We start from the raw sequence: 18,614 nt of genomic DNA, 5'->3' as shown, positions 1-18,614 counted from the left end.
GAGCTGAAGTGCAAGTCCTCCTTTTTGTGAAGTCTGAGTTTAAAGTCATGAGTCTGACTAACTTGGGAGACTTGAAAAACATTCCTGTTAGGATGAAAAGCAAAATTGAAAGTTGACTTTGACTTTTTATAGATATGACTAATTTGTCAATGTGTTATTTTTAAGTGGAAGACAAAAATGTTTATATTATTTGCATACAAATAATTACATTGTGAAGGTGTTGATCAAGTTTTAAATTCCAACCATTTTCCAAAGCGATTACTCTCTCCATCATCTACATAAACTATGTGAAATCTTCTTTGCAAATGAATATTACATTTTTTTCTTTCTCCCACTCCTTACCATCAACAACACAACCCTCCTTCTTGGGAAAACTTCTGTTTTTTTCCTTTTTACCTGAGAATTATCTTGGCATCAGTAGAGAGAATGTAAGTTTTCTTCCCTAATATCAGGGGCTGCCTTCAGAAGATTGTTACAATATATGCTCTTCTTTCCCAGTATGCTGTGTCTCCTTCCACTACCTCCCTCCAATCCCCATCTTTTGTCTCTGAGGGTGGGGCTGTGTGGGCGAGTTCAGAAGAAGCAGTGCAGTCAAGGAGCAGAGTCACGCTCTTGTGTTTTGTTTTGTTTTGTCTCCAAAGTTGAATGTTGCATTAATGCCTCTTATTTTAGTTGACCTTTTTCATGGTCTTAAAAACTTTTTATTTTCAATTAATTTTAGACATGTAAAAAGTTGCAAAGATAGTACTCAGAAGTCCTGTGCACAACTAACCCTGCTTCACCTAGTGTTAGTATTACTATGTTCACCATAGTAAAATTATCAGAATGAGGTAGGACCAGTATTGTTATAATATTATTAACTGCAGACCTTATTTGAATTATAGCAGCTTTTCTAATGTATTTTTCTGTACCAGGGTCCTCCCAGTTTGCACATCGTATTTAGTTTTATTTTCTCCTTCATTCTATTCCCTAGTTTTTGCTTTTCCTTTATGACTTTGATACTTTTGAAGACTACGATTCAGTTATTTTGTAGAATGCCCCTCTGTTTGGGTTTGGCTGACATTTTTCTACAAATGGAATGAGGATCATACACTTTGGCAGAAATACCACAGAACTGATGTTGTATCCTTCTCAGTGCATTCTCAGTGGGTTCATGATGTTGACGTGACTACTATTATTACTGGTGATCATCTGGCTAAGGTGGTATCTGCTTGGTTTTCCACTTTACAGTTACTGACTTTTCCTTTTGGGTTAATAAATATATTGAAGGAGATATGTTGGTACTATGCAAACATTTTGCTTCACATTTCCCCCACTAATTTTGGCATCCACTGGTGGATCTTATCTGCAACAGTTATTACTGAATATTTGCCTATTGTAATTTTAATTCCATCTTCCTGCATTTATTAATTGGAATTATAAGGAAGAGCTATCCCTACCCCTTCTCTCCTATATATTTTTTTGTGTATGGGAAATGTGAGGAAACACTTCTTTTTTTAAATATATTTTATTGATTATGCCATTACAGTTGTCCCATTCCCCCTCTTATTCCCCTCTGCCCTGCACACCCCTCCCACTTTCATTTCCCCACTTTAGTTCATTTCCATGTGTCATACATATAAGTTCTTTGGCTTCTACATTTTCTATACTATTCTTAACCTCCCCTGGTCTATTTTCTACCCACCATTTATGCTACTTATTCTCTGTACCTTTCATCCCTCTCTCCCTACCTACTCCCCCACTGATAGTGCTCCATGTGATCTCCATTTCTGTAATTTTGTTCCTGTTCTAGTTGTTTGCTTAGTTTGTTTTTATTTTTGTTTAGGGTTGGTTGTTAATAGCTGTGAATTGTCATTTTTACTTTTCATATTTTTTTCTTCTTTTTCTTAGATAAGTCTCTTTAACATTTCATATAATAAGGGCTTGGCAATGATGAACTCCCTTAACTTGACTTGACCTTATCTGGGAAGCACTTTATCTGCCCTTCCATTCTAAATTAAAGCTTTTCTAGGTAGAGTAATCTTGGATGTAGGTCCTTGTCTTTCATGACTTAGAATACTTCTTTCCAGCCCCTTCTTGCCTGCTAGGTTTCTTTTGAGAAATCAGCTGACAGTCTTACGGGAACTCCTTTGTAGATAACTGTCTCCTTTTCTCTTGCTGCTTTTAAAATTCTCTCCTCTTTCATCTTGGGTAATATAATTATAATGTGCCTTGGAGTGTGTTTCCTTGGGTCCAACTTCTTTGGGACTCTCTGAGCTTCCTGGAATTCCTGGAAGTCTATTTCCTTTTCCAGATTAGGGAAATTCTCCTTCATTGTGTTTTCAAATAAGTTTTCAATTTCTTGCTCTTCCTTTTCTTCTGACACCCATATGATTTGGATGTTGGAACATTTAAAGATGTCCTGGAGGTTTCTAAGCCTCTCCTCATTTTTTTGAATTCTTGTTTCTTCATTCTGTTCTGGTTAAATGTTTCTATCTTCCTTCTGGTCTACACCACTGATTAGAGTCCGGTTTTCTTCCTGTCACTTATTGGTTCCCTGTACATTTTCCTTTATTTCACATCCGACCAGAAAGGAATGAAGAAATGAGAATTTAAAAAAATGAGGAGAGGCTTAGGAACCTCCAGGACATCTTTAAGCATTCCAACATCCGGATTATAGGGGTACCAGAAGGGGGAAAGAAACAGCCACGAGTGGAAACCGTATTTGAACAAATAATAAAGGAGAACTTCCCCAGTCTGGCAAAGGAAATAGACTTCCAGGAAATCCAGGAAGCTCAGAGAGTCCCAAAGCAGTTGGACCCAAGAAGGAACACACCAAGGCACATCATAATTACATTAGCCAAGATGAAAATGAAGGAGAGAATTCTAGAAGCAGCAAGAGATAAGGGGATAGTCACCTACAAAGGAGTACCCATCAGACTGTCAGTGGATTTCTCAAAAGAGACCTTACAGGCAAGAAGGGGCTGGAAAGAAGTATTCCAAGTCATGAAATCCAAAGACCTACAGCCAAGATTGCTTTATCCAGGAAAACTTTCATTTAGAATGGAAAGGGCAGATAAAAGTGCTTCTCAGATAAGGTCAAGTTCAAGGAGTTCATCATCACCAAGCCCTTATTATATGAAATGCTAAAGGGACTTGTATAAGAAAAAGAAGATGAAAAATATTAACAGTGAAAGGACAGCGAACACACAATTATTAACAACTGCACCTAAAACAAAAGCCAACTAAGAGGACAGCTAGATCAGGAGTGGAATCATAGAAATGAAGAACACATAGAGGGTTAGAAACGGGGGTGGGAGGAGGAGAAGGGGGGAGAAGGCACAGAAGATAGCATAGATGGTAGGTAGAAAATAGATAGGGGGGAGGGCGAGAATAGTGGGGGAAATATAGAATCTAAAGAACTTGAGACACGTGGTTATAAACTAAGGGGGGGAGAATGGTGGGGGAGGGAGTGTGCAGGTGGAGGGGAATGAAAGGGGGTAATAGAACAACTGTAATGGTATAATCAATAAAATATATTAAAAAATCAAACAAAAAAAACCATGTACAGAGGCACTGTGGCGAGAAGGGTACTGCAGGCCCAGGGACTAATATGGGGGGAGGGGGAGGGCAGAAGGAGAGACTGGAGAGTAAATGAATCAAGGTTGTTTTGACTACAGTGTGGGAACCCAGTGGAGAGGGGCCAGAGTACAATAAGCTTACCTAGTTGGGGAGGCTATTGTAGTGCATTAGGAAAGGATGCTAGCTGGGATAATGTGGTGGTGGTGGAGCTCTAGAGACTTTGTTTTTTTTTTAAGATTTTATTTATTGATTTTTGGAGAGAGGAAAGGGATGGAGAAAGAAGGGGAGAGAAGCATTGATGTGTGAGAGATACATTGATCTTATTTTATCCATCCCTTTTGTTGCTGATACATCAATCGGTTGCCTCTTGTACACCCCATCCAGGGTCCTGGCCCACAACCCAGGCATGTACCCTGACTGGGAACCAAACTGGCAACCCTTTGGTTTGCAGGTGGGAGCTCAATCCACTGAACCACATGAGCCATGGTGGTTTTCTCTACTTTTCTTACTGTACTACCTACCTGTTTTGTTATCATTGCCTGTTTAATCCTTTCAGTGGGGCAGGGATCTCATCCATCCCTTGTTTTCATTCTCTCAGGTATTGTAGGCCTTCTGTAAATTCTTGTGGAGTGAGTAAAGATAAGTTTGAAGATGAAACATTTGAGATATCAAATGACTGGTTAGTGGCTGAGTGCTAGGACTGTAACTTAAAAACCTCATCCTCAGTCTTTTACTTTTCAAACTGTATCTTATTCTTATGAATTAGGAGGTGTGTTATTTTTAAGCTACAGGTAACTAATTAACAGTTTTTTTCTTTTATGTCTCTGGTTTTTAGGATAGGACTGAGAGAAAACAGAGCATTGGTATCTGCTGTTGCAGTTGTGTATAGAATCTGTTTATTAAATGAGTTTTTTGCCTATTTGAAAAAATTATTAAGTATTTATTATATATTAGATTCACTCACTAGCAGTTACAGGCTTTGCATCTCTCGTAGGTTTTCTTTTTTAGTACAGAAAAGGGAATGGTCAAAATTTGTATGTAAGAAGTGGAAATTTCATTTTATAGAAATATAATTATTTCCATAAAGAGAACTTTTATATTAATAATATGACAGTAAGTAGCTTTTTTGTTTATTTTGGGATAAATGTTTGATCATCCTTAAGATCTGCAGAGATGCTGTAAATTTGAAAAATTCTATCCCAAATTCTGAAGATAATGCCAGTGTTTCTAGGTTTTTTCTGTTTTAATTTATTTTGGAAAGAATAAATTAGATATAGTTAATAATGCTTTAAAATGAGTGTTTCAGTTGCTCCTTACAATTTGTTTCTGTGGAATGAGTAATCAGCTAGTAAATGTATCTTGATGTTCTCAAAGATAATCCTTTGTTGTCTTCGTTACAAGCTTTCTCAGAAGATGGATTCTTTGACTTAATTGTTGACTTTTAAAATTTTTTTTGATGAGTTGTGTGTTTTCTTACTAAATTAAGGTTGTATCAGAAAGCCTCTTTTCTAACAAAAGTTATTTTTTAAAAGTGTATTATGGCTATTTCCAAACATACCAAAAATAACAAGAACACTATAATGAGCCCATATTTTAATCACCTAGCTTCAATACCTAGCAGTATTGTTTTTCACCTATCCAATATTACTTTTTTTGTTATTTTAAAACAAATTCCAAGCATTAAGTTTCACTTATTAAGAATTCTTCACAGATAACTTTAGTGCTATATTTTGGTTAAGTGTTTATAGCCTCCTTCTCCAAAAAGCTTAAGGTTCTCTTGTAGATAACTATAAATATACATTCCTCATCAGTAAAACAAGAAAAAGCACAAGAAAGGGAGTAAAAGGTTAAATATGATTAGAATCAGCAGTTGTAGGTTTTAGCAAAGGAATAAAAAATTATAAATAGAATATAACCTCAACTATGTTAAAATATTTGTATCTATTAATATACTTATGTATTTACATCTCTGCATATAGGTGTATGAGCAAAAAAGTGGATTGACAAGAAAATCAAAATTATGATTTCCACTGGGTGATTAGATTTAAAATGTTACTAATCCTTTTCTATATTTTTCAAACTGTTTATAATGAGCATTTATTACTTTTGTATCAGAAGAAAAAGTTACTTAAGAGGAGAACAAGTCAATCATCAGAAATGGAGCAGAAGACAGTTACTTAAAAAGACTGGACAGTTTTTTAAATTTGATTTTGAGAGTGGAATTCACAGATTCTTTTGAGCCTTTCTTGAACAACTGGAATAAAGTTTATTCCTTCTTGATTTTGGCCCCAAGGACATACTATCATTACCTCTCTTTTATCCTTACTTTCCCATTTAGCATGGAAAAGAAACATGAGGGCTCTCTGAAGGCTGGGCACCTGCAGACCTGACAGCCTTTTTCTCTCAACAGTAAGGTGTACTGCACTTTTGAGATGGCTGACAGGTAGTCAAGAAGTCCTGGGAAGTTTGGCTTTGATGCCTTTCTGTTTTCTGCCACCAATTACTAGAATATATATTAATTTCAAAATATGTTTTAATTTTAAAGCATGTCTATTTTTCAGCTAAACTTCTGACAGGAACACTGGGACTTCTTAGAAATAGCATCGTGCCCTGGCTGGCACAGCTCAGTGGATTAAGCACGGGCCTATGAACCAAAGGATGGTGGTTTGATTCCCAGTCAGGGCACAGGCCTAGGTTGCAGGCCAGTTCCCAGCAGAGGACACACAAGAGGCAACCATATATTGATGTTTCTCTCCCTCTCTTCCCCTCTAAACATAAATAAATAAAATCTAAAAAAAATTTTTTTTTAAAGAAACAGCGTGGTTATCTTTTGATTGCGCATGGTCATTTATCCTGAAGATTGAGCTGGTTGGTTCTGAGTGAGGGCCTGCATGTTAGGCTTGGTAGGAAAAGAGGCTGAGCCACCTTTCTTCAAGAAGGGAATGTGGATCTGAACAATGTGAGCATTTTATGACTTGTTTTTTTGCTGACTATTATGTAATGCCTTATCCAGCACAAGTACCTTTGCTTTCCCAGCATTATCTGAATTTTTTTGCATTAGCGTATGTCTTTATGATATCTAATATTTACTAAGTATTTGTGATTTACTAATCAATATTTTTAATTTAATCCTTGTATTAATCTTATAAGTGAGGCATTTTTCTTATTTTTCCAGGTGAGGAGATGAAGGCTTAGAGAGCAGTTTACTTCACCAAGTTAATTTGTATAATTGGGAATCAAACTCAGGAGGGTATAGGCAGCAGCCTCTAGAAGCTATCTCCCTTAATGATTCTACTGTACAGCTTTTTTTCAATGAACCACATTAATACTTCTACCTCATACCTAGTCAGAGATTAGAACTCTCCTTAGAAATAATTCTTGATCTGTAAAATGAACGATAGCTATTCATCAGTCCAAAGTGACCATGAGAAATTTAAACTCAAAGTGTCCCAGTAATATTTTCACGAAATAGAGTTTAAGTAGGTCTGTATGTAGTAGGCCTACTCTTGTCTTCCTGGCTGACAGATTTTGGCGGGGGGGGGGGGTGGGGGGGGGGAGGGGATCACTAGAACTGAAAATTAATTAAGGCAGGTAAAACCTGTGGTATATACAGTTGTTTTAGGGACTCTTCAACAGCAGGATGTATGCACTCTCCTCTCACTGAGATAGTGCGTGTTTTTAATAAGCCTAAACCAGCAAATAGGAACAAGGATTATACATGATCACTGATACAGTCTATTGACAGCTCACTTTGATTCTGGGCATTTCTAGGTGGGGAAGTTTCTATGCTAACAGTTCAGTAAATAACTTGTCAGCAGAACTGGGACTTGAATATTGTCTTCTGTTTAAACTCTGTGCTCTTTCATTATGTCTTGCTTCCTCTCAAGAACAAAATGCTCCAAGTACTCTCCAGAGATAGGAAACAACCAAAAATTCCCTTTTCTATGTCACTTATGAAATACCAAGTACCTAATTTGGTGAGCCATTTGGTAAGCTGATTATGGAATATGTTGTGTTTTCTCTTTTGCGTAGTTGCTATTTATGATTATTGTTTCTGGCAGTTGGGAGCTATGTGTGTGTGCGTGCTCACATGTGGGTATTTAGTCTCAAAAGAGGTATGACTAGTTACTTGATTGAATAAGAAAAATGGTTAAGAGTATGTGTTGGGAAGCTGACGTCAATAAATTAAATAAGTCTTCCTTTTTAAATTTATTGTTGTGTTCTTCCAGCTCTGCTTAGTTATGTTAAATACCCTTGACCTTTTCCCCTGCTTGCCTTTCAGGGCCTAAATATTCATAATAAGGCTTCCAATGTGATTAGCATTGATGCTTCTGAGATTGCTTAGAAACCAGCGGTCAAAGATTAATTGTGGGCCGTGGCAGTGGTCAGCGCAGGAGGCTCTTACATCTGCCTCTTCCTTGGATTGAAAATGCTTCTGGGGCCATATGGCAGAGTGTTTCACAGAAGAGCCGAGAATTACTTTCTGGCTGGGTTTGGGATTATCATTTGCTTCCATTTTAACATGTAGGTTATAGTGCTTTGGGTTTGATTTACTGTATACTAATGGGATTAATTCTTAATCCCATGGGGGGAGGGTGTGTGTCTAGAATCCAGTTTTGGTAATTTTATCAACATGTTCTTCAGGGAAATGTATTATTAAATTATTTTTCTCTCTATGAGTAAGGAAAGAAAAGTATCAGTTAATAAATATTGACTTTGAATGACATATTCCCTTGAAAATAAAAGGTTTTGTTTAAAACAAACATAAGGTTGCCTGACTAGCTTTTTCTCTTTGCTTTCCTTAATAATCTGTAATTATTCAGTTAAAGGCCAAAATGTCTTACCTCCATGCAGAGGGGTTATTATGGCCTAGTTTACGTTCATGTTTACATGCATGCCTGCTGACTCAAAATATACCTTCAAAGATACATACCCAGAACCTGAAAACCTAAATTTAAAAGAAAACAAGGTTGTGAGAAGTTAGAAAAATGGATAGTGCTTGATTATTATCAGAAGTCTAATTATCTCGAGTCTGTCTCTCTGTGTCTTTCTGTGTGTTTTTCAGAACCTCCCTCTGTCTCCAGCCTCATTTCTGTCTTTCTTTTCTCTTTGTGTTTCCTGCTCTATTTTTCTCTCTCTTTTTTCTAGCTTCATCCTCACTCTTTTGTCTTCCTTCTCTCTCTCAAAAGCTGTCCCTCAGGTAATTTATACATCATTGTTGTAGTGATTTTAACTCATGCTGCCTTGCCTGTATTTTTATGTTATTTTTCACTTGTTTTCATACCAGCATAATTCTGGTAGCTATACATAGTACTATAAAAGTTTTCATCAGTAAAGTCTGAGAATTGGCATAAGAGTTTTAAATGTGCTTCATCTTCCTTGACTTTCTTTCCACCTTCCCCTTTACTCTGTACCTCAACCTCCACACACTTCCCTGCTCCGTCAGGAAGCCAGGAAAGCGTATTTGGTTACATAGTGATTTGAAATTAGGTTTTGAAACTCACGCACAATGGATAAACAGAATACATTGAGATTCTGCTTGACTTGTACCTCTAAGGTTTGTACCTGCAAAATAAACAATGGTGCTTATTTGTAGTTGGTGATGATAATGGCCACAAAATCTTCCAGGAAAATCATATTGCTTGGGTTGTAAATCTGTAGTCCCAAGAGGCTCCTGAGGTTAATAATTTGTCATCATGGTTATAAAATATGTATACTTTTGGGCGATTTTTACACAGTTGACCATATGTAGAACTTAGGGATACTTTTTATGTTTGAGGAAAATATTTCTTAAGGTCAGCAGCCATTTTCTTCTCACAATGCAACAGTTCTGTGGAAGAGAAACTTTTTCTCCTTAATCGAATTGTATAAGTACATCAGTTCATCTCTAAGAAAAGGTGGTGGTTGCCTTTATATTAATACTGCTTCCCTCTACTAAATAGTAAACCTAGAAAGGGATTTTGCAGTGGATCCCAAGATATTTACTTAGTAAATCATACTTATTTCATACAGGATATTTAATTCAATTGCCAAGTGGCTTCTTTATTGTAACTATCATTTTGATTTAAACAAGCTCTTCTAGTCAATATTACAGAAGAAACTTAAGTTGAAAACTGCACTCTCAAAGATCCTTTCTTTTGGCAGACAGATGAATTTTTGAGTATTTATAATAAACATTTAAAATAATTTCTCTTAGATGAGTAAAACATCGCATAGGCACTAATCTTTTAAAAATTTGATTTTTGATTTTGTTAAGATGCTTTCTGACATTAATGTTCTTTTCAGGAAATAAGTATTCATATAAATTGTTTTCTCAGAAACTGACCCTGAATATAGAATTTCAGATCACTGAAAACAAGGTCATTTGAAATCTGCATTTCCTTCCCTTTTCCTAATTCATTTTACGTGCTCAATAGGATTTTCTCATGGAATAACTTTTTCCTCTCTACCATAGTTAATAAACTTGCTTTTCTAATCATGAAAAATTTTACCCATTTTGGCACTTACTGAAGTGAACTGCCAGGGTATATGACTAGAAGCGGATGAATAATACCTTATCCTTTATAGACACAGAATTTCTCTGTAATTTGTAAATGCTTTTTGGAAAAGTAGGTATGGTGCCTAAAAGCATGCTTTTGTGTTTGAAATCTGGAGTGAACTACTTAGATCATATGCTTCTAAAGCCCTGCTTTTCTTTCCTCAGGATAAATTGCATAATGTGTTACCAGTAACAATGCCACATTTCAAAGACAACTAAATTAAGTAGTACAAGTCCTGGTTGCTGGAAACTAGATGACATAGCATAGGCACTGTTTTGGTTACCATGCACACAGTATACTTATTTAATTACCAAGGGTTAGTCAGCCCTTCAACATCTTGTTATATCCACTTGTCAGTCTACTCATTGTTGTTGCTCCCCTCACTGCTTCCTCAATGCAAACAATCATGTGGATTTTTTCAAACACTTTTTATTTAATCATTTAACTCCCTAGTAATATTGTGAATTATAAATAGTATTTGTCATTGGGAAAATAATCGAGCATTAACTCACTGGCTTAATTGACTTTGGGGGACCAGATGGTTGATACCTTGTCCCTGGAAGAAGGTAGAGTGGAGCAACATAGTTGTTAGAGAGTGCCATCTGACTTGAACAACTTTTAAGAAGCCTGGTTCTAGTTGGTTTCAGTTCTCTCAGGATGCCATTTCTCTATCATTATAGAATTGCCTTGTAGAAGAATTACTTTTTTTATTACTCAGTGGTAGTAATATAGATTTAGTTCTTTGTAAATCTTTATTTTTGATCTCTTTCAGGTTGTTTGAAGGACGTTCCTCAAGAAAACCAGAGAAGCTTAAAACACTCTTCTGCTACTTTAGAAGAGTCACAGAGAAAAGTAAATTTCTTTCATTCTTACTATAATTTTTATCACTGATGGGGACAGTTTGGACCAAGAACATTTTGTGTTCAAAACACACCTTCCTGCCCAAATCAAATAATTCAGTATTGTAATCTAGAGTTTATGCACATGTGTATATACATAAATGTACATTATGTGTAGAGGGTTTATATATTCTGAAATTAGATCATTATAATATACTACAATGTGTTTTCATGAATAAAAACAATAATATTTCAAAAGAAAGTATATTAAACCAGGAAATACATTTTTGGCATGCTTTGTTTAAAGAGGCATTGACTATTACAATTAGTTTATTTGTAGAAGTCAACTAATTCATTGTCTTTCTACTGATTCCTCTCTTTTGTGTTCCCTTTAAACCTTTTGTAGAGTTCTTATAAAACAGTGTTGTACTTGGCCCTGGCCAAGTAGCTCAGATGGTTAGAGTATTGTCCCCATATGCCAAAGTTGTTGGTTTGATCCTTGGTCAGGGGCACATACAACAATCAACCAGTGAATTCACAAATAAGTGGAACAATAAGTCAGTGTTTATCTCTGTCTGTCTAAAATCAATTTTTTAAAATTACTTTATTCTTGTTCAATTACAGTTGTCTGCGTTTTCTGCCTACCCCTCCTCCCCATCCCAGCCAAGCCCACCTCCCTCCCTGGGTTTCACCCTTCCCCTTGGTTTTGTCCGTGTGCCCTTGAGAGTAAGTAGTTCCTGAAAATCCTTCTCCCCACTGTCTCCTCCCCCATCCCCTCTGGTTATTGTTAGATTGTTTTAATTTCAATGTCTCTGGTTATATTGTTTGCATTTTTCTTTTGTTGATTACGTTCCAATTAAAGGTGTGTTGTACTTAGTATTCACTTGTCTTCCTCTGTTGAACCTTGACTATGTTGTTTTCCCAGAGGCTAATTGTAGCATCTGAGGCAGTGGTGGTAAATATCTATCTAGTGCTCCTAGTGAGGGTAGATTGGTATTGCTACTCTTATTTTAGAGCTGAGTGGCTACAGACAGTTTAGAGGCTTAACATCTCTAAGCCTCAGTTTCTTCATCTATAAAATAAAAGAATGATAATTATCTCATAGGCTATTTCTAAATATTAAATGAGAAGTTATATGCTTAACAACATTAGCTATTATCAATGGGTAGCCTTTCTTGCAAGTTATTAAGAAAACTAGAATGTCTCAAGAATTTGCTTTTGCTAAATACAGCAAGTCAAGTCTGGTCAAGTGAGATGAGTTCTTTTCAGTTTTGGTCATCCAGGTTGCAGGATTATCGTAAAACACAGCATCGAATCATTTTAAGGTCTTTTTTTTTTTCCTCTCTCTCTCTCATCTTTCCTTTAGTAAGTAATTTCCCATCACCGTATACTTACATGGCATTTTTCTCCTTTGAAAAATGAATTGCTGTTGGACATGGTTCAGACTTTTTTAAAGGATCAATTATTAGGATTTTGGAAATTAAGGGGAAAATTACTTGTTTCTTTGATAGAGGATTATTACTTAGCTTATCAATTTTTAGTTTTGTGCTTTGTGTTTAATGAAATATTAAGGAAAATGAAGGCACAATCAGGCTTTTGATACACGAAACCAAATTAGAATTGTGATAATTCATTAGAAAAATAAGTACATTTTTTTCTACACTAAATCGAATGGATTTCATTATTATACCTAAATAATTCAGAGTTTGCTTTTCTGTCCTTGTAGTTAAATCATGTATATCTTCTGTTTTCAGAAACTTAATACATGAAAAAATGTGCTTTTTAGAATTGGTAATATATAATTCGATCAGGACCAACTTTTGAGTGTTGTCAAACATAAATAGTGAGACTGAAAGATTTTAAAACTTTGTAAATTAAATTATGTTCGATGTAGTTTTAAATAAAATATCTTATAGATGGAGTATTTTAAAATTAATGAATCATATGCAGTATACATTTTGATTTATTAATGAAGATATATAGTTAACCAAAATAACTTAATCTGGCATGAAAGGTGCATTATTATGGAAGAAAGGTAATAGGCACAGTCTCAAGGTATTTTTGTTATTAATTATATCTGAAGAACCATATTTATCTTTTTTTTGCTTTGCCAGCAGTATTCATTTATGAATTTCTTTTGATCTCTCCTAGTGTATGTGAAAGATATTTATATCTGAGACAAAAGAGTAGAGAAAGTAGATAAGTTAAAATTCTTCTCTGCTAAGTTACTGAATGATGATACTAACATTAGTTTCCTATTAATTCTATTAATAGAATTATTTCTCTAGTGTTTGAATTGTTTGACTTCTTAGTTGTGAATTTTAAATATGTTGTCTATTTGTCTTAAAGAAAGGTATCTAAATAATATTTTATTACCCATGTTTACAGAATACTGTTTTCTAATCTAAACACTCCATTTGATTTTTGAGTTACTACTGACTGAAAGCAAATACATGCAGAATCATCTAAAGGAATGAAATGTTGCTAAGCTTTCATTGGGACTCTACCATCATTATCACTAATAGTTCCTGACATATTTCTCTTTGCTTAAGAGCTTTTTTAAAAAAAAAAGAAAAAAAGAAAACAAAATGGCCTGACCTTTTTAGTTTATTCTTTGATTTGAATCAAACAAATTACTTCTGGCCAGCTGATTTATTTGTTGCTTTTGCTACTAGTTAAAAAATAAATAAACCTAATAAAAAGGGATCTTATCCTCTAAAATTTACTGTGTTTGATATTCTTACCTTTATTGCCACTTAAAAACTATGTCATCTTTCTTCTTTCGCCATTTAGAGCACAGTAATCTCTCCTTCTGGCTAAGGAACCTTATAAATAGAACAATTGCATATTGTCTAAGGCTTGGATTTCACTGTTTTAACTCCAGAGACGTGCCAACAATTTTCTCTTTTTAATTCTAGACATTTTATTTTATTATAACACACATAAATGTTTGTGTATATAATGTGTATACATTCACCAGTTTTTAGATCAGGTTAAAGTTTTCTTGAGAGGAATCTACAGATTTAAAATTCCACTCTGTCTTTGTTGTGTAAGCTACACTCATTATGCATCTTTTCCCCCCCAATTATTTTTTAAAAATATTTGCAGGTTAGAAAATGTCACTAAAAAGTCCCAGTGCTCAAAGTTTCCTACTATTGTGCTGTCATTTGTGTAGTTTTTTTTTTTTTACTGAGGACTTAACTATTTTATAGAAAGAGTTCCTACTGTCTGGAAATTATTTTAAATTAATCTTCTGTTGTATTCCAACACTAAGCTTAGCACTTCCTGATTGTTTTATAGCTATTGTTAGACCCATTCCTTTACTGAATATATGTATAATCTTTCAAAATCTAAACTTATTTGGGGTGTTTTTTTTTCTTTTGTTACTTTTGTAGAACCTACTGGGTTGGTGACATTTACAAGACAGAGTCTTGAAGATTTTCCAGAATGGGAAAGGTAACAATGATAAAAATAATCCTGGAACCTTAGAATTAGAAGGAATCTTTTTACCATAGAGGATTTTATGTTACAGCCCCTGGAGAGATATTTTTCCAACCTCTTAAAATTGCCTTTATGCTAGGAAGTTTATTCTCATAAGTGACCCATTGATAGCTGTCATTGTTAAAAAAGGTTATATGTACCTTTTGAATCAAAGTCTACAACACTGACTTTTTCTGTTCTTTTGTCTTAGTTTTGTCTTTTGAAAGTCTTATTTAGGTTAAAGAATTTTGTGTGTGAAGACATTAATTAAATGGGACACCAATATTTAATGTTCCTTCTTGTCCTCCCTTTTTGGTTAGTGTTTATATTTTAAGACTTTTTTTACCTGGGGACCAAGATTGGGAAAAGTTCTTTTATTAAACTAAAATATAAATAGTAATTACCTAGAATTTGGTCTGATGGATAAGAATTTTGAAGTTTTGCTGTCCATGTGTACTATTGGCAGATTTTGTGGATGTTGCTAATTTACTGTGTTTTGTTCTTATTATTTATCTGCAAATACTAGGGAGAACAATAACCAATCTTAGTTCATCAGATTTGTAAGTTTTTTATTGTCCTGGAGTAGTTAACACATTTCCTAATCTAGTGCAAATTCCCAAAGCACTTAAATAAGAACGGATCAACTTTTTCAATGCACATGATTAGACATACTAAATGCATATTTTGGGTGTGCATTCATGTTAACCAGTGCATCTCATTTTCACTGTCTGAATAATTTTTAATTTAATTTGTAATTGTTCTGTTTTGGAATTAGTGATGAAAGGGACTCACTCTTAAGGGAGTTAACTTAAGGAGGCACATCTGCTTATGTGGCATTCCTACAGTGTTTTCATTCATCAAACATGTATGTTTGTGATGTGAAAGAAAAACAAACTTAGTTTAGGAGGCTGACTGAATTACTGAGGTGGTAAAAGACTAAACACCTGAAGAAAAAAACAATACAATTGAGCCAATTGTGTTATTGGAAGATGACATGTGCAACATGTGAAAGGAAGAGAACATGTGCAACATTTTGGAGTCATGGCAGGTTAGAGATGAAGGGGACCCAAGGAAGTCATCTGGTCTAGCTGTCTACTAAAAATATTATTAATTCTTTAACACCAGTGAGAGGTGGAGACTAGACAGCTTCAATGGTGGCAGATTCACTATTGCACTTCAGTTGGCTGTTTGTGTTATTTATTTTCTAATACTTTCATTCACTTAAAAAGTCTGTCTTTCTACCTGGCTGGGTCGCTGAGTTAGTTAGAATGTTGTTCCCATATGCCAGTGTTGCGGGTTTGATTCCCAGGCAGGGCACATGCAAGAATCAGCCAGTAAAGGCATAAATAAGTGGAACAACAGATCGATGTTCCTCTCTTTCTAAAAAAAATTTTTTAAAGTCTGTTTTTCCAGTATTTCTCCCCTCCACTCCTGATTCTTCCTTCTAGAGCTACAATAAATACATTTAATTTTCTTTAACATTTAGCCTTCCTTCATGTATCTTAATGCTTTGTTGAGTCATCCCACCTCTAACAATGCACACAGACACATATAAAACCTACTCATTTTTCTATTTCACATACAATATGAATCCTAAATGCTTTATCTTTGCTATTTACATACCCTAGACCATTGGTCCCTCTTAAAATATGGTTCGTAGAACTAAAAGTAACAATCTGCTATGTTATCTATCCAGACCAGATTGCTTTTCTTTGTTCTTCAGTTAGTCTCTAATAGGAATACAGATTTTTTTTCACATCATTTTGTTGTAGATTTTATAGGGTAGTTATAAAATGAGTAGTCTCATTTTTAATTCATTGAGTAGTCTCATTTTTTAATTCAGCTCAGTATTTCTACTCTTCATTTAACATTCATTTGGCACTAATGTGGAAGTGCCACATTACCATCCGGGAGTAAAGGGGTAAGTCAAAATGCAGAGATCTGCAAGGCTGTTCTATCAGTGAGATAATTGACCCCGAGTAAGATCGAGATACTCCCCTTAACTTTGCTAGGTAGAATTTAACTTGGTATCCTTTCTAACTTTGAGAAAAATTTTTTGGTCTCTGTTCTGTTTTAGCTGCTTCATAAGTGAGTTGGAGAGTATAATTAATATCCATCTCCCAGACTCCACAGAACCAGAAACATGCATTCAATTAAAGAGGAAGGATGAAGAAGAGATTGAGGATTGTTGGTGTTTCTAAGAGTAAGGGGCTACATGAGTACCAGGAAGTTAGAGGCTTTCCTGATTTAGAAGTTTCTGACATGATGTAGTTAACCCTGTGATTATCAGTACATATGTTAGTCAGGCTTAATTATTCACTGAGGGCCATTATAGGCTATGTTTTTGATTCCTGGGACAATGGAATGGAGAATTTACAGGGGCCAGAAGGGGATACCTGTCAGGGAGTTGGCAGATGGTTAAAACAAATACCAGTTTCTAGCAATTTCATAATTTTATTGAGAACTGTACTCTAAGTTGACAACTTTAGTTATGGAGAACGCTGACAACAGTTGAAAATTCTGTTTTAAAGTCCTGACTGACAAACCAGAGATTTCTGGATCATGGTTTTTAATCTTTTCAGTAATATCCTCACATGTATCCCTTGGAATAAATGATTAGGAAAGTGGAACCCTGCCTCCCAAAAAAGAAGTTAAAAAAGTCAAACTTGTGGTACTATTTTCTATGAAAGGCTTGCAAAGTAATTTTTTGAAAAGTGTAGCATACTGGTTAAGAGCTTGGACCAATGGCTTAGGCTACCTGAGCTTAAATCGTTATTGCCTCATTTATTAGCCTTAGGCAGGTTACTTACCAGCTTTCTGTGCTTTGTTTTCCCATCTGTAAAAGAAGGTAGTGTTGGGGTTATTGTGAGAGTTAATACAAAATAAGCTATTACAAGAGTACCTATGCTGAATTACTTTCTGAGTTGAAGGCTTTCAATTCTGTTGGACTGAGCTTAGCCTGAAATGTATTTGGACTCAGTTGAAACCAGGAAAAAAGCAAAATGTTAATTAAATAGTGCTTCTGTTACCAAATAGCAAGTGGGGTCCTGCTGCCTGCTGCCAACCTTTAGGCAAAATTTGATGGCAGAGGTTTGGTGATAGAGGAGTCTTTATTCAAAAGCTGCACAGTTTTGGAATACCAGCTGTCAACAAGAATTAGTCATGTAAGCCTATCACTTAAGGCTAAAATTCTTTAACTCTTGAGTTCCTCTATCATTCTCCCTGTTAGTTTTTAATTATCTTAGTTTTATAAGGTTAGTTTACAAATTAACAATATAAACTATTAAAGCAACACAATTTTGGAAGAATGGCAGGCTTCTGCCTCAGATCTCAACCCCTCTAGAATACCCAAAGAAGGATAACCCTGCCACCTTCTGCCAGGCCAGCCCAATCTTAGGCTGTGCCTGGAGTTCCTTACCATCCAAAATATCATTCTTTGGGAAACACAAGCAGATGCAGCACCATCATCCAGGCATCCTTGAGGAAGAAGAGACCAAGAGTCAGTCTCTGCTCTCTTTATTGTAAATCTTCTGACTGTAATTCCCTGTGCCTTCAGGTTTGGAGGCATTCAGTTTATCAACCAATCTCATCCTAGACTGTGTACCATAGCCTTGGGCAACCTCCTCCTACAGCCCCTCCTTAGCCTACCCAGTGATCCGATTATATCTCTATCACTTCCTCAGCCAAATTGTTTCTAAAAATATATAATCCCTCTTACATAATTTAGGGAGTTTGGATTGCATCTTTTACAATTATACTTTATTTCTTTTTCAATAATTGGGGCGGGGGAATCCCCTAAAGAAAAAATGTTATAAACAAATGCTACTAGTAAAATGCAAATAGTGTTTAAATAAAATGTAAGCTACATACACACTGCGAGGAAGAAAAAGTTTTTCCTGAACTTCTTAGGGTCTCTATCTGGATCTGAAAGTTAAACTAACCAAGAAAGATTAACAGGAGAAAGGCATAAAAATTTATATGAGTTTTACATGACGTGGGAACCTTCATAAGGAAATAAAGACCCAAAGAAATGTATGTCTGTACTTTTAGGCTAGGTTGGATGAAGAGTAGAAGTCGTGAATGGGTTAAGGAATGCAAGGTAATTGTCATAAACTGGGGGAGACAGTTTGGCCTTCTGGTATTTGTTAGGATTCTTCTTGGGATCCGTTTGTCTTTGAAGATTAGAATACTCCTT

General features: G+C 35.3%; 1 protein-coding gene across 2 annotated transcripts in view; it reads left to right on the top strand.

Annotated features, from left to right (window-relative positions):
• PARG (poly(ADP-ribose) glycohydrolase) overlaps positions 1 to 18,614 on the top strand; it is a 215,949-nt gene that overhangs the window by 107,748 nt on the left and 89,587 nt on the right. For both annotated transcript variants that reach the window (XM_037056688.1, XM_037056687.1), the window contains exons 10-11: positions 10,873 to 10,952; positions 14,335 to 14,395. In XM_037056688.1, coding sequence (XP_036912583.1) covers positions 10,873 to 10,952; positions 14,335 to 14,395 — 141 coding nt within the window. The remainder of the gene's footprint in view (positions 1 to 10,872; positions 10,953 to 14,334; positions 14,396 to 18,614) is intronic.

The sequence above is a fragment of the Sturnira hondurensis genome, unplaced genomic scaffold (assembly GCF_014824575.4).
Source record: "Sturnira hondurensis isolate 20B ecotype Veracruz unplaced genomic scaffold, ASM1482457v3 Scaffold0009125, whole genome shotgun sequence".
NCBI lineage: Eukaryota > Metazoa > Chordata > Mammalia > Chiroptera > Phyllostomidae > Sturnira > Sturnira hondurensis.
This window is presented reverse-complemented; position numbering and strand designations above follow the sequence as displayed.